This window comes from Heterodontus francisci, chromosome 42 (assembly GCF_036365525.1).
Source record: "Heterodontus francisci isolate sHetFra1 chromosome 42, sHetFra1.hap1, whole genome shotgun sequence".
NCBI classification, from domain to species: Eukaryota; Metazoa; Chordata; class Chondrichthyes; order Heterodontiformes; family Heterodontidae; genus Heterodontus; species Heterodontus francisci.
Window position 1 is genome coordinate 12,935,764 of NC_090412.1, and position 16,255 is coordinate 12,952,018.

Genomic DNA, 16,255 nt, shown 5'->3' on the forward strand with positions numbered 1-16,255 from the left:
GCTTTGACACTAGGTGGTGCTGTAGCTATATCACTGCTCAGTGTCTCCTTCCAAGCTCAGATTGTTAACTTCTGCCTTTTCTTTTTACTGTTCATAGGTGGAGAACTCAGGGGATCCTTGGGAAAATTTCCAAAATTCCCAGCCACTGACTTATTGGGAATGCGTCTACTTACTTATGGTCACAATGTCCACAGTTGGTTATGGAGACGTTTATGCAAGGACAACCCTTGGACGGCTTTTTATGGTCTTCTTCATCCTCGGGGGCTTGGTAAAATATCACCTCTATTTATTAGTGATTAATCATTGCACTCTGGGACCTCTGAAACCTGCTTCAAAAGGGAAAATAAAGGCCGAGTATGCATTTAATTTGGTCCTACCTATTAAAAGTACAAATGCTGATCAATGCTGCATTTCCCACCCAGATGTTAAAATGATTGGGAGAAATTATAAATTCCTGTCACTCATTTGTTTAAGAAGTTTTTTTTGCCCCATTGTGCATTAATGTCTTTGCCCAGTATCACACAAGGTAATGTCCAAAATCTCTCACTGAACATACCACATCCCAGAAGATGTGCTCGCTGCTGCAGCTGAAGCTCCTAATAAGGTCACCTACACAATTTACAGATCGACAGACATGTTGACAGGTGTCTGGGCCTGATGGAAGGGTCATTTAATTACAGGTCAATCCATAATTGTTTATTGAGAAGCCTGGTGATCCATTACACATTACGATCCAGCTTCTCAGTCTCAGTCATGCAAGTAAACATAGGGTGTGCTTTTCATGTACTTGTCCATCGTGTGGCCAGCCATAGAACATTTTTTAACATATTGTTTTAAGGTTCTGCTGCAAAGCAGGACTTAATGTTTAGCAAAGCTGCAATATCCTGCCTTCAAAAAAGTGGTGTTTACAAAATAAATAAATATTTAATAGCTTTTTATTTTTAAAATGTTATTGTATTGTTATGAGCACATTTTAGAGCAACTACAAAGACACAATTGAGCTCAGTTTAGAAAGGTTTGGTAACACTGCTTATCAAAAAGGAACATCAGGGAAATATGAGGAAGCACTTTTTTTTACGCAGCGGGTATTATTGCCCTGGAACCCGCTGCCCACAAGGGTGGTGGAAGCGGAGATGATCAATGACTTCAAGAGGAGGTTGGATGGCCACCTGAGAGAAATAGACTTGCAGGGGATCGAGCTGGGGAGTGGGACTGACTGCATAGCTCTGTGGAGAGCTGACATGGACTCGATGGCCCGAATGGCCTCCTTATGTGCCGTAAATGACTCGAGACTCTATCAGCATTGGCCCTGAAAGCCAGAAGATTGTCACTGAGCTGATATCGATTGTGTGTTGGGCAACTGGTGACTTTTAGGGTTGACCCAAACCAGTGTGCCTAATCTCAATTACTTATCTGGAAGTGTCTCCAAATGTAGGAGTGGCTGGGCATTGTTATCACTGAGCGCAGCTGATCAGCTCTTTTCCACCTTTTGCAATGGAGTGGGGTGTCTGATAATCTACAGGGACAGATTGTAAGGGAATAAAAGCTGAGACTGGTCCCAGTACTTTGGGAAAAGATTTATTTAAACAGGACAGCATGTTACATTCAAACTACCTCCTCCATTATATTGTTCTCCATTTAATTTATAACACTTTGAGTTGTAAAACCCCAGTGAAATTATGGGATTACTTTACAGTATTTCATTTCTCTATGTCCTTTGATGTGGAGTTCTCCATCTTTTAAAATCATTCCTCTTGAGCTAATCAGGAATAGGCTGAATAAATTTGTAGAGTCACTTTTCATTCAAAATGCTTAAGAGGAAATCATGGGGTGTATAGATAGAAAAACACAATAGACTAGCTGGATTTTCAGAAGACATTTGATATGGTGCCACATAAGAGACTCATGATGGAAGTTATGCCATTCTGTAATCTGTGCTCCTCTCACAGGTTGCCATGACTCCAACAAGTATTAAAGGAAATGTAGCCACCTAGACAGGTACGTGGGGGTGGGTGGGGGGAGGGGGGGTTGCAGAAAACATAAAGTAGTGATAAATGGCTATGTTTTGGATTGACCAGATATGGATAGTGGAATGTCTGTGATTTTTCCCCCCATTTAACAAATTGATTTGGCTGGAGGCAGAAGAGGGCTGATATTAAAGCTTGCTGATTATAACAAATTGGGGTCATGGAAATCTAAGAGGAACACAGCAGATTGCAGGCTGACATAGGTTAGGAGATTGGGCTGTAGCAGTTTAGTGCACAGAGGAAGGGAGTGTTTTTTGGAGCAGAGAACATCGAAAGGAAGTAGATCCTAAATTCTGAGATTCGAAACTGAGCGGAGGATCTGTGAGATTTGAATGAAGGTGCATAGATCTTCAAAGGCAATATGATTAGTAACAAAATGCCTGGGGCACTTCCCACCCAGAACTGGTGGGCTTGCTAGAAGAAGAAATGGAAAGTCAATAAATAAGAATGCAGATTTGGAGGTGTGTCAGGGAATGCTGCTCGATTTTAAAGCAAAGAAACTTCCTTCAGTGAAAAAGCAGTGCCAGATGTACCTGGATGAAGATTGCTGAAAGGGTCAATGCTGTCTCAGCTCTGGCCAGATCCTGGGACCCAGGTGAGGAAGAAGTTTGAAAGTAAATGTCTTTACACTTAGTTAAATTTTCTAAACTTGCCCCACACTGCATCTTAACAGCACTTCACTGGAAGCTTGGTGGAGTATCAGAGAGGGAGAATGAAGCACACTCTGGTAACTGCTCACTTGCATTCCAAATGCACTGGTAGGCCCACATTTTGGCAGGGGATCCTGTTTTGCTGCCACGCCAGTGCTTTTGTCCAATGTTCCGCTCAACATAGCAAGCTTGAAATATCAAGCATGTTGCCAAGACCTGGCACATGTGGGGTAGATATTCAAGGATTCACATGAGGTAGCTACTGGGTTGGCCACCTGGGTGACACACCTCTTTGATTCCTCATTCTGACGTGTCTCTTTTCTGTTTACTTGCAGAGGGCCGCACATAACAGCTGCACAGATCCATCCACTCAAAGGTGTTTATTTAGTGAGTTGTAGGAGTGGGCACTTCATAAATAATTAGGCACAAATGAGGAAAACATATGGAAGTGGTAATGGAGGAGGTGCAAAATGCTGACCAGAGAGAAAGCCGGAAGCCAAGAATGCAGTTTGATGCCTTGCTATCACATTTCAAGCAGCTTTTTGAGTGTGCCAAGCTGTCTTCTAAGTTAGAGGACATCTGTGGAACTGGCCATAATGCATATCTGTGCAGTGCTCTCTGATTTCCTGGCTGACCTGCAGAAATCTTTACAGAGCTTTGCTAATACATGGCCTTCTTTAACATAGTCCTAAACTCAGATATAGTTTCTGGGAAGCTCTGTGGAGTTAAATACACTGAACGCCTGCATCTTGTACTGTCATGATGAATAAAATTTGGGTTAACTGGTGTTCTAATGTATAATGAGAGCTTAGTTGAGATGCGCTAGAGTACGGCTATATGTGGAGAAATAAAGTGGTGTTCATTGGTCTTGATGCAAGGTTCAGGGCAATGGTGGGAAGCCTTTCTTTTTGGCTGGGTATTGCAAAATGGGTGGCATAGGCACTCAACTAAGATATGTAGCTTTTTCGAATGTTTCTTTCTGCAAATATCTACTGGATCCCAGTTAGGGCATCTTTCTGTCACTGTCGCTTTTAGGTCCTTCCTTAATGTTCCATGGCAATGCTGCTTTGGAGAAGAGAGTTATGTAAGGGGCAGCAGAACACAGTAATCGTGGATAGCTTTCCAGGCTTTATTGTAAGATTCCCTACCACCACATCACCCCTCCCAACCCCCCAATTGGTTTTAACATCCTGACAGTCTGCTCCATCAAAATCTCATGAACTGTGAGTCACTTCTGATCATGCCATATTCAAGGGTATCTCAGTGGGATCATGGGTATGGCTGCTATGGTGAGCCTAGACCTCCCTGTACTTATCCATTCATTGTTTTCAGGCCCTTGAAATAATGGTGGTAACATGATTGCTGTAAAATAAAGGAGTCAAGGTAGATAGATACTAGAGGCATTCTTCTGTTCCTAGGATCACAGCCCAGCTACATGGGCATGGTGTAGTGCGCATTTTTGTTCAAAACGGAATGACATAGGATGCAGAGGACCATGTGGTCATGCATGTGCCAGCAATCACATCTTGCACTATGGGGAATCCAGCCAGATGGTAAAAGTCCCAGGCTCTTTCCTGTTGGCTGTTTTCCATGGAGAAATTACTGAAATCTGTGGCCTGAGCAAACAATGTACCTATTACCTGTGTGATACACTTATGCACTGCTGGTTGTGAGATTTGACAAGTATCACCTGCTGTTGATTGGAAAGATCCAGGGATGTAAAAATTGAACGCAGTAGTTAACTTGACAGCCACGGTGAACTGTCCCTGTCCCCAGAGTGGCTTCAATGTCTGGTTGCAGGAGATGACACAGTTCCCTCACATCCTGACGAGTGATTCTTCATCTCCAGTCGCAGATCTTCTCATATTCAGGCCTTGTAAATTGTCTTGATCGTAATACACAGGTGGCAGCGTAATATTGCAGGCCCATCTTCTGCTGATAGGTGTAAAGGCATCTGCCCTGCATGTTTCCTCCACATCTCCAGAACCTGCAGATAACTAAGGATGTCCAGTGGGATACCTTTTGCCAAAAGCAAAATACTGAGATCTGAAATAAAAACAGAAAATGCTGGAAGCACTCAGCAGGTTAGGCAGCAACTGTGCAGAGAGAAACGGAGGTAGCATTTCTGGCTGATGACTTTTCATTTGAACTCTTGGGTCCTATTTAGGCTCTGGCCAATTCTCTTGTGAACACTCTCGACAGGGAGAGGGAGTGCAGCTTTAAGAAGCTCTGAATAACTTCAGCAGTGAAAGCAAAAAGAACAGCAAAGTTAGGAAATCATTGGAGATCTGTATACAGCTACTTGCTACAGTTACCATGCATGGTGCCTTTTAATCAGGCTACCCAACATAGCTGAAGGGGCCTACCAACCAGCAGCCATTTAATAAGACAGTTGCAGTGCTGTTAAGGCCTTGTGAGCACAGTATTTGACAATTGGCTAATTTAAATGAAATTTGGGGCTTCCTTAGCTTAGTACATGCCAGGCGCTGTTCCTCGGAGCCACAAGCACTTTCTGACCGCACAAGAAAGCGGATCACCTGTGCCCAATATGCAGCTGCACTACCAGTACCAGCCATCACTTGACTGACCCGATAAGAATCACTACTGGTACAAGTGTCCTGGTGCTCATTACATTTCCACTGTTTCGACTGACGAAGAGGCCTTTATTTTTACTTATTCCTTGGCAGGTTTGCAAACAGTTTCTGGGCAACATAAAGGCAAAACAGTGGGGGTTCATCGAATTCTGTTTTGTGACTGAGGAAAACTAGGACCATTAATGTTTGCACCCCACTGTATTTGCCATATGTTGATTCTGCAAAGGCAGCCAGAACTATTCATCCCCAGGGTGTTTTTAAATGCTTAAACTATATGTTATCAGACATTTTCTTCTAAGTTCTGCTCTTGCAATGGAATTCTGTGATGGTCTTTTAAGATTTAAGGCAACCAGGGACTCAAAACTGGAGAACTACCTAATCTGCCGTCTTGTAAAATTATTATTAAATAGCAATTTAATTTTAAAATGAACAAAAAATGCTTCACTTTATAAACTGTAGTATTATTTGAGCTTGTACTATGGTTTCTGAATTGGAAAATGGCAAATTGCAGACAGTGTCTTTGTTAATATAATAGCCTCACTGATGCATTGTATATCTAAATATAAAATAAAACATCACAGTAATTCTAAACAATAGCTTTTAATATTGAGGTTTCACAGAAAGCAAGTGAATCGTGAAGGGGCAGGGTAGTGACATGTTGGCTCATTAAGTTAGTTCAAAGGCGACTCTAACCTCTTGGAAACTTTTAGATTTTTAAAATATAATTTACTGCAGAACAACAAGCCCCTCAGCCTATTTTGTGCAGCTGCGCTGTAAAGCAGTCCAGTATGTTGAAAGACTGTATTTTATCCAACAGCAGGGGATGCCATTAATTCCTTCTCATGCAGTTTTGCTGAGTGGTTGTATTAAAGTTTAAGCAGGCAAGCTGCCTACTGTTGAGATCAGTCAGCACAGCAGAGAAGCATGCTTCCTAACTGGTGGGAAGGCTATTCCTGTAGTTTGTTTTAGATTTTATTTCTTAATTCTATTCCATTGTTTATTTTTTTTCCCTTCTGGACAGCGCCAGAAAAAGTTCTCTAACCCCAGAGAGCTGACATTTATTTCAGTCAATTAACTTCAAAATATGTCTATACGACAGTCAGACGGTGCAACATTAAAAGGATGCACTGGTTACACACAGCTCCAGCTTAAGAGCAGAATAATACATTGTGTAATGCTCCTGTCATTATAAAATAACATGCAAACATAACAATTGACTTGCAGGAAAAGACCAGCTGATCCATCTAGCCTGACCTACACCTCAATGGTCAGAGCATCATGGACTGAACACTACTTCCCTCCAACCTATCCCCGCAGCTGTGTAATCTCCTGAGAGGCAAAAAAAGGCCCAGGGCCCTTATGGGAAAATGTACTCAGAAAAATGCCTCTCTGACCCCCTTGGGTGATCAAAACCAGTCCAAGTTTATTCTCTGACAACTGTGAGCAACATCATGGGAGATCCACTGGCATATTTTAAACTTTAAAATGTTGGCCCCAAAAACCTCTCTACTCCTACTGCCACCATCCCCCTCCCCCCCCCCCCCCCCCAAATAAATGGTGCAGTTATTGGTGCAATTGCTTTTTTTTAAATAACACTAATGAAACTGCTCCTCCCTCCTCCCCTAAGTAAAACTCCTTGCCACTGGAAATCTTAATAATGCCTCATATTACCCACCCAAGGTTATTGGGGGTAGGCAGGAATGTGGAATTGAGGTTACAATCAGATCAGCCATGATCTTCTTGAATGGCGGAGCAGGCTCGAGGGGCCGAATGGCCTACTCCTCCTAATTCATATGTTCATATGCTCAGGTGGACTGTGTAGGCAGTCAGTTTGCAGTCCTCCTTTTGTGCTTGCCATAATTTGTGCAGTCACTATGGATGGAAAGGATGCAATTCAAGGGAACAGACTACCCAAAAGATCCCAAAAACCCAATTCTTTCGATTTTGATGCAATATTCAATCAATGGTGCTACGTTTCTTTGAACTTGGACTAATTTAAACAATCGCAAATGTATTATCCAGTGTCCTGTGCAGCCTCCCACGCAGTCTTATCACATTTTCTGACCTGTAAGATTTGGGAATGTTATTGCCTGTAATTTTAAGCTGGGTCTCTACACAGCCCATCAGTAAGAGGCTGAAAGGACTGAGGAGAGGATTTTATTGGAGAGTAAATTATGAACATTTACAATTTTGGGTGTAAAAAGAATGGTGAATTTTAATGTTCATTAAGATGGGTGAATATCAGTGCTGGCAATAGAACACTTTCCACTTTAAGCACCCTGGGTTTTCATTAAGCATTCCAAGCTTGGCTGTAGTATAGCCAGGTGTAATGTAAATCAAAATATGTGGTGAGCTGTGAAATACAATTTATTTCCTGGAGTAGAATGGCTTGACAATTCACAGCTAACAATTGCAAGTGAGTTATGGTTACCAGCTGAATGGGATATAGATCATGTCCCACAGCTCATCATCTGCTTGTGCTGCTCATTTTAAGTAATTAAAAATCATAAAAGTTAGGTATAAATGTAAATTCTAATTCCATTAAATTGATGCACACACTGTGGAGAACGTCCAAAACCATCGCTAATTTTCTTCCCATGTTGCTGCCTGTTTTTGATTGAGACTTTATTTTGATGAAATATGGAAATGACTTTATTGAGATGACCATATCATTAGACACTGTCATAGCTTGAAATCTTAGAAAAGAGCTGCAGGGAATGCCTCCATTTCCCCCACAACTGCTATCTTTATGGCCTAAGTGTGGCTTCAATGCCACTTTGCCCTCATTTGCAGGCAGTTTTGTTCAGCATGCCAGTATCCATAGACAGCGAAGTTGGCACTTCAAAAATCCATTTTGTGTAGGGGCACATGCACAGGCAGAGGGTCAAGAGTCTCTAGCCACCAATGTTGTGCTGGGTTCAGAGCTACTTTCCACACTGCAACACTGAGTTCCTTACGCATTCACTTTTTAAAACAAATTAGGGTGGAGTTGCCTTTAAACTCAATGAGCAACATTGAGATTGTGCAGGAATGCAGATAGAAATGATTTTTTGTAACTCGGATTATGTGATCAAAATGTTTTTTAATCTTTTGGATGTTTTTAAAATGAGCTGGTGAAAATTAGTGGAGTTTTAGCTGTTAATCATTTTAAAACCGGTTCTATGAAAAACTTTCAGTGACGTAGATAATGTAGAAATTAGCATTTGTCTTGCTTTATGTGATAGTCCCAGGTTGGTGTTTTGAGCTGTTGTGTTTTGTCTAATAATTTTGTACAAATGCCACTGACCATAATCCCTTTTGTGTGATTTGTTCCTTTTAATAAAGTGATTGTTTTAGATTTTTTAGTGCGGTTTTAGGAGCCCTACCCTTCTGTGTCCCCCTCCAACTGCTAACAAACACGTGGTTACAGGGTGCACTGCACAGCCTGTACCCCTGGATGAGAAATCAAATTTATTAATAACCATTGTTAATGTGAACTCAGAAATTACTAGGGGTGATATTAACGGGTAAATGTTTTCATAACAGACATTCTGTTTATCAGAAATAACTTTGAAAACCTTTTTAATATAGCAGAGAGAGGAAAGTCAGTATTCATTCACTGGAGTAGGCCACAGTCACTGTCCAGGCTATGGAATCCAAAACCTGTAAGGACCAACTAAGGGGTTCACTCATTTAGATTTAATATATTTTAACTGCAATTCTGAGGCATCCAAATCCGGTTAGGTGACGATTCATGACGCAGGTCCTCTTATCTTACTTGTTTAATAATAGCATTTTTTGTCAAACATGCGTTCACGGTAACATATTCAATTCAGTCACGCAGCTTATGTGAAATAATTCTTGCTTATTCATCATCTGCGCCCACTTTTAAATGGATATTTCAGTAAAAATACCGTTACTCAAAATGACACATTGTCCAAATAAGAGGCCTTCCTATTGACTCACTCCTGGTTGTTGTTAACCTCTCTGTCAAAATGCGCCTAAAATCACAATTGCTGTGGTGTTTGAGGCCGTGAGAGGAAACTAACACTCATAATTATGCTTTATCACACAGCCAGTGCTGATAAATGCTTAAAATATCAGTGTTTCATCAAGATTCTCCCTCCTGCTCTGATGGCTCAATTAGTAAAAGGACCCTACAAGTAGAACTGGGTCATACAGGCCAAGGAGGCCTTGGATTTGATTTGTTCTAACTAAACTGAGAACTGTGATAATGGTGCTGCAATTAGTCTCAATTCCTCTGGGAGAGGGAGGGGGAAACCAGCTAGAGTTTCCACCAGTGGTCAGCATGCAGTGACCCCGATGGAAAGGACAAATGTCAGCTGAGAACAGAATGAGGCTTGACTATAATACCCAATGATAGGGTAGACTGCTGATACTCACTATTAAAGGCTCACATTTGGAGACCTGCTGGGTGAGTGACGTCATGGAGGGTGGTAATCACCAGCCTACCCTGCAAGCAACCAGTTGCTTCCAAAGAAGTGAGATTTTTTAAAATAATGATCAATCCTCCCTTAGAAACCTTTATTTGTACTTTGCAGCAGCACTAGTTACAGCTAATAGAGATCATAGATCAAAGAATAATACAGCAGAGAAGGAAGTCACTTGGCCCATCGAATATCTGCAGCTCCTAAAAGAGCAATCCATTTAGTCCCATTCCCCAGTTTTTCCCCAATTAAGACATTCAGCAGAATCTTTAATCTATTTTTATTTGCATCCTAAGTAGTATTGGATTTCAGTTTAATTAATTTTTGCTGGAAATACATTTCAAAATATAATTTGTAACTAAACATGCTCACGAGATGAAACAAATGTATCATTTTTAGAACTCAGTGTATGTTAAGATCTTGCTGCCTCTTTTATGTACAGCTTAGCTCCCCTGTTGGCATGATTGTTGGACATCAGAAACTAAAATTTGAATTTGAAGTTTGCAAGTGAGAACAGCATGTCATAGACCAGCCAGAGTAACCATAAATCATAAAATGGCTCTAGGTGGATCCCAACATAAATCATTCAGAAACTCATCCAGACACAGCTCGCAGATGCAACTTGCCACAAGCAAAGTGTTTGTTGCACGAAACATGGCAGATAGAAATTTTCTTTTGACTACTTTTGAATTTTTTTCCTTCAATGTTGAATCTTGTGAGCAGACATTTTGGACTTGTTTGGCTGTTACGTGATCAGCTCTGACTTTTTTAAACATTTTTGTTTTTCTTCAAAAACATGATTTTGGTCCAATTATTTTTATTGAAAATATTTCCTAAAACTCACAAACTAAACTGGCGCAAGCTCTTCGGAGCCCTTTGCCTCATTCTTTTAGAGTATATAGTTTATTTGTTACTTTTACTGCACTGTTACAGAATAATCTCTCAAGTAGATGAAATACTTTCACAATCTAATTTCATAAACCTCCAGTTTCTTTAGATTCTTAAGAAAAAACCTTCCCTTGTAAAAGCTGAGCCTTTTTGCTTTGTGAGTTCTAGTTTTAGCAGAGCTGAGATTTTCTTCACAGATCTGACTATTCTTTTACAGTTTCAGATCTTAAGAACATCTGAACCTTAGAACACAGCATCCCCCCCCCCCTCTTTGGCCTCTCTTTTTAGTCTATTCTTCTGTCTCCTATCTTCTTCTTAGGCCATGTTTGCGAGCTACGTCCCTGAAATCATAGAATTAATAGGAAACCGCAAGAAATATGGTGGTACCTATAGTGCGGTTAATGGAAGAAAGTAAGTATCCCATGGGCCTCTGCTGCCTCTGTTGCAGTAGAACACTCTCTGCATGCCATTTTCTTTTTCTGTTTCATGCATGTAGGCAATGTTTGCTCGCTACGTACCAGAAATTGCTGCTCTCATCCTTAATCGGAAGAAATATGGAGGGACATTTAATGCGACTCGAGGCAGAAAGTAAGTCAAATGGACAAGGTGTGCTTGGGTGACCTCTGAACCGCAGAGATTTAATATTTTGTTTTCACTGTGATGTCAGGTGTTAATGCTAGGATTGTCAGACTGTTATTGGAGATCTGGACTATGATAAAGCACGTGTCACATTTGTTAACTTTTTTTTTATTAATGAGTGCCTCAAACAAGGATTCCTGCTGTTTTATTAGTCGACAGCACACGGAAAAGGCTGAAGAAAAAAATGGCAGCCAGACTGTTCCAGCTACCTTGTTTTTGGCTTTCACCAAAAAAAGTACAACATCAGTGTCTTAATTTTCATATTTACATCGTGCCATTCAAAATGATTTATTTCAAAATCTCCATTTTAAAAAATATTTATTCTGGCCTTCCAGTCAGTTTTTTCATGGCTCTGATATTTTCATCTACTTTATTTCCTGCGTGCAGCTTGTACTTTCCATGTTTCATTAAAATCCATGTGACTCTTCCATGGAAACCATTTCATGAGAACTTGCCAGAGGCTCGTCTGTCACCAGTGTTCAGTTCTGCGATACTGTGTGGTCTAAAACCTTGGCCCTGATCTTCAGTCAAATCCCCCATCCCTCCCTTCCCTTCCCCTCCCCCAAACTCCTGAAGGGCTCAACTCCCAGCCCTTCAGTTCCTAAATGCTTGCTTTGCAGTCTGTCAGCATTCTGCTCGTCTGAGCAGACATTTTGCTTTTAGATAGTCATTGTTTCTTGCTTCTGCCAACCTTTGTCTTTGTGAATTCCCTCAGATTTTCGATCCCACCCTAATTAAAACTCAGCTCTTTCATCAGCACACAAACTGCCTGGTAGAGATAAAATTCCATTAAACAGTTCTTAGTTTACATTTGGTGTAAAGTTTTTAAGACCTTTAGTCACTTAGACTTTGCATCAGTGTTTGTATAGCTGGGAAGTATCCTTTGTTTTTCATCTCATTTCCTCATTAGCAGAAGAAGATTGACGATATATTGTGTTTGGCCAACATTTTGGTTTTCATTTAGAGCCTAATGTTGAGAGAGCGAGTTGTCAGAATGTTCAAACTCCCTGCCCAGGAGATAAGGGCCATGTGGTAGTAATTTCCAGCCATGCAATGTCTTTAACCACAGCTGGCAAGTGTGGCTTCTGGCTTCAGCCATGATAGCTGGCTGCAGTTCTTGTCTTTCATATAATTGCAACTTTTTTTTTAATAAAGAGAAAGTTGATGCAAAGTGACATTTTATAAACAACTTATTTTCCAACTTTCTAATTTTAACGTGTCAGTATAGCACTCAACATAAACCTTCATTTTGCACAGCAACAGAGCGTCTAACACCAATAGCTTGCAGTTTGTTAGCTGTCATTATTCATAAGCATTAAGTGGTGAGGATTAGAAAAAATAAAGCCTACCATGAGATTATGAAATTGCATTGCCATGAATCCACTGCAGTCTAGCAGGCAGTCCATGGTGCCGACTGACACAAGAAGCAAAATATACCAAGGTTTCCTCTTTGATCATCTTCTGAAACTTTTCTAAAATTGCTGCATTCTTTAAGAGGCTTTATCCCAGGACAGCCAGCAGTTCTTTCTAAGAGGACAATTATGCTTTTAATGGACTCGCACAATGACACGAGGATTAGAGCAGTAGTTGGAGGTGTGGCTGAGTCTGGTGCTGATGCTGGAGCTGCTCTTTACCTGTATGCCCCTTGGGTTCTGTGCTGCATGGCTGCATTTGCACGTTAATTTACTGTAACCCTGGTTTATTCTATTTGTGTTACGTGTTTGAGTTTCTGTTATGTTGTTTATTTCTTTCCTTTTTAATGTAAATGCTAATTGTGTTTGACTACTGCCTGTTTCCAATAATGTTTTTGCTCAGCTGGGTTGTCCGCTGAGGGTTTTAACCTAGTTTTGCCTCTTAAGATGTAACGCTGAAGTATTTGTCAAATTGAAGCACTATGATAACTCGGGTCAATGCAGTTACATAGTTGCTTCCCAAGTCCTGCCCCCACCCCAGCAAAAATAAATAAATGGACTGCCAGATATCAGCCACATATATCACCAGGGTGTATGCATGCCCCCACCCTATGTTTGTCAGGCATTGGTTGTGTCTCTGTTTCCCTCCCCTCCAGAGATCTGGAAACATTGATGCCTATCCACTACAAAATTAGTATGGATCTAACACCAGGAAGTTTTCCCCTCCTTCCTGTCACCGCCTCAGACAGTGTACAGATATCAACTCATATTTTCACTATTACTGTTCAAGAACAGATGCCTTGTGCTGAACTTGAGGGGTTAGGAAAATGTTCTGCACCACCAACGTCCCACCTCCTACTTGCTCAGATTTTTACAAGGCTGACTTTTGGCACTGTTAATCCACTGTTGTCAGCTACTGTGCTGTCAGGATGTGACATATGTGATTGTTGATGGTGGGTGAGGATCATTGCTGGGTCTGTACCGCTGCAAGCAGAGTGGGTGAAGTTTACTGACAGAAATACAATTGGATCCAATGGCTTATTTTTCCTCATTCCCTTTTAGTTTGTCTTGGGGACTTAGGATGAGTTGAATCATTATTTTATGCTTGCAGCATCCTACAAGCTGAAGCTGGTGCCAGTAAGATGCTTAGTATCTCATGGATTTCATGAGTGATGTGCTGTTGCATTGTGATAACATTTTTGACCTATGCAGGTACCACACAGCTCATCAGAAAACGGGAATGGTAGCAACATGCAATGACCAGCTGAGTTCCCTGTGAGTTGCATTATCCTGCGCACAGGGTGGCATGTCTCAGTGATGCTGCACTAGCTGTACCCCTGTCCCCAGTGTTAATCTATTAATTGTGTATCAATTGTTTAATTATATGCCAATGGAGGGTGTTAATTGGGGTTTACTTGAGCACTTATATAAGTAGACACTTACTGAGACTGGTGGAGGTTTTTGAGTGAGGAGCTATTTTGAGGTTTTTGAGTGAGGAGCTATATGTTTGTAACCCTTTTATTCTGTACGATAAATGAGTACAGACTCAAGATAGGCTCCAGCATCATCCTTCCACAACAAGTTTTCTGAAATTTAGCACCCAGTAATGCAAAATGAGGAAATCCTGCAGCAGCTTTAATGGAAGAGAATAAAAATACCAGTGTATTGTGAACTATTAAGTAGTCTTAGCACCTAACATTGCAAAATGAATCACTTCATTATCTTAAATGTCTGATTAGCCATGCAGATACAATATGTTATTGAACACAAAGGCGTCTGCTGTAAACAAGGTTTCTTATAAATTCCCAACAAAAATTTTTTGAGATGCTTCAATTCTACATATTTTAAATTGATTTATTGCACTCAAACATAAGTTTAGAACCTGTTTGAAATCGGCCTCTTCGTATAGTTATATGGCAAATTAAGTTTCAACTAGTGCTGTGTCTTTACAAAAGTGAGGATGGAGGTTTAGGTGTTGCACATTTGAGATAAACGTTCACCTGTGGCAGTCAGTATTACACGGATTGCTTTTCTTCATCATGATAAGGTAAGGGTGATTTTATTACTTTATTTTGAATCTCAGTCACAGATTTTCATGACTGAGGGTCTGTTGTACCTCTTCTGGTGGTGGTGGATTTGTATCTGAAACACTGGATGTCTGGGGAAAGGGAAGTCCCAGATGATAATCCAAATCACTCCCATACACTTTGGGGCAATGTATTTATGTGTAGAAATCTTGTATTGGATGTGCTTTTGCAATCAATATCGGACAGTTTAAGTGTGTGTGCTGAACTCTGACGGTCCAGTTATGTATTTCAATCTTGTCATGCTATTTGTGGGTATGCATTAGTTATATGGTGGTGGGTACATGTCTGAATCTTGCCAGGGTGTTTGCAGGTATCCGTCAGGTGTCAGGCAGTCTGGTGGAGGGAATATATCTGAATCTTGCCATGCTATTTGTGAGTATGTATTAGATATCTGCTGTCTGGTGGTGGGTATACATCTGAGTCCTGCCAGGCTCTTTTTGGGTATGCACCAGGTGCCTGGCAGTCTGGTGGGTATATGTCAAAATCCCTGGTGGTACAGAAGAGGCTCACTTGCCTAAGTCTCCATTTATTCACAAAACTCTGCCTGTCTTCTGCTGTTATGGAAATCAGTGCCTCTGTAGAACTTACCATGTCATTGGGACCTTGGAGTTTTTTGGTAGGGCTGTTGATGGCAACTCTGATACAGCCAGTGGATTTTAACCTCTCCCTCAAGGAACCATATCCTGCAGATAACTACAGGATCCTAAAATTACTGGCCTTCCGCTTCCTATCTTTCTTCCATTTAGTTATGAAGGACAGTGAATCTCCAAAACAAATCTTTGGTACAATCTGAAATAAAATAACCAAAATTGATCTTTTCTAGCCAGCCTATCTGGTCTGTATTGATACTTCAAATTGATTATTTCTTAATGCTGCAGGGCTCTACAAGTGTTAGAGAAACTGTTGACTATTGAAAGTTCTGCCTGGCATGACAGAACATCAGATTGGTGCAGCAGCATGATTGGCTACTGCACGGCCAGGCACAGGATTTCCATGTGACAAGTGACTGGCAGGTGTTAAAGTGTGTGGGATGGGTGGGGAATGGTGGGAGGAGATGCAGAGTGAACATTAATATTTATTTTCACAGCTGAGTTTTTCTCGTTCAGCTGGGGAATGGTGCTTGACACTTGGGGTACCAAAAGAAATCAAAACGTTGAAAAAATTTAATCCAAAAGTTCTGGCTAGTCTTTAATATTTATTTCATTGTACTCATCGCTTGAGCCTTTTCTTCTGTACCAGGGAAAGTGGTATATACAGGAGCTTAAAGCCTGAAAGCCCAGATGTTTCTGTTCAGATTTATAAACTGTACACCCAACAGGAACAAATGTTTGAGGAAATGATTACTGTTATTTCTCTAAAAGATGTTTTGATGTGATTGAAGATTTTTTTGCAAGATTATATTTTTACACCCTTAACAATGGAGGTGACTTACATTGAATATTTTCCAAATTATCAATTACCTCTACTGTGAACTTACCTAATGACCAGATTAGTTCAGATGTGCTTTCATCTTCTAATCAAAGTTACACAG

At 40.8% G+C, this 16,255-nt stretch overlaps 1 protein-coding gene across 6 annotated transcripts in view; it reads left to right on the forward strand.

The window, feature by feature from the left end:
• Nucleotides 1-16,255, forward strand: part of kcnma1a (potassium large conductance calcium-activated channel, subfamily M, alpha member 1a) — a 787,618-nt gene that overhangs the window by 559,557 nt on the left and 211,806 nt on the right. For all 6 annotated transcript variants that reach the window (XM_068020590.1, XM_068020585.1, XM_068020588.1 and 3 more), the window contains exons 8-9: nt 98-268; nt 10,906-10,997. In XM_068020590.1, the coding sequence (XP_067876691.1) occupies nt 98-268; nt 10,906-10,997 (263 nt within the window). The remainder of the gene's footprint in view (nt 1-97; nt 269-10,905; nt 10,998-16,255) is intronic.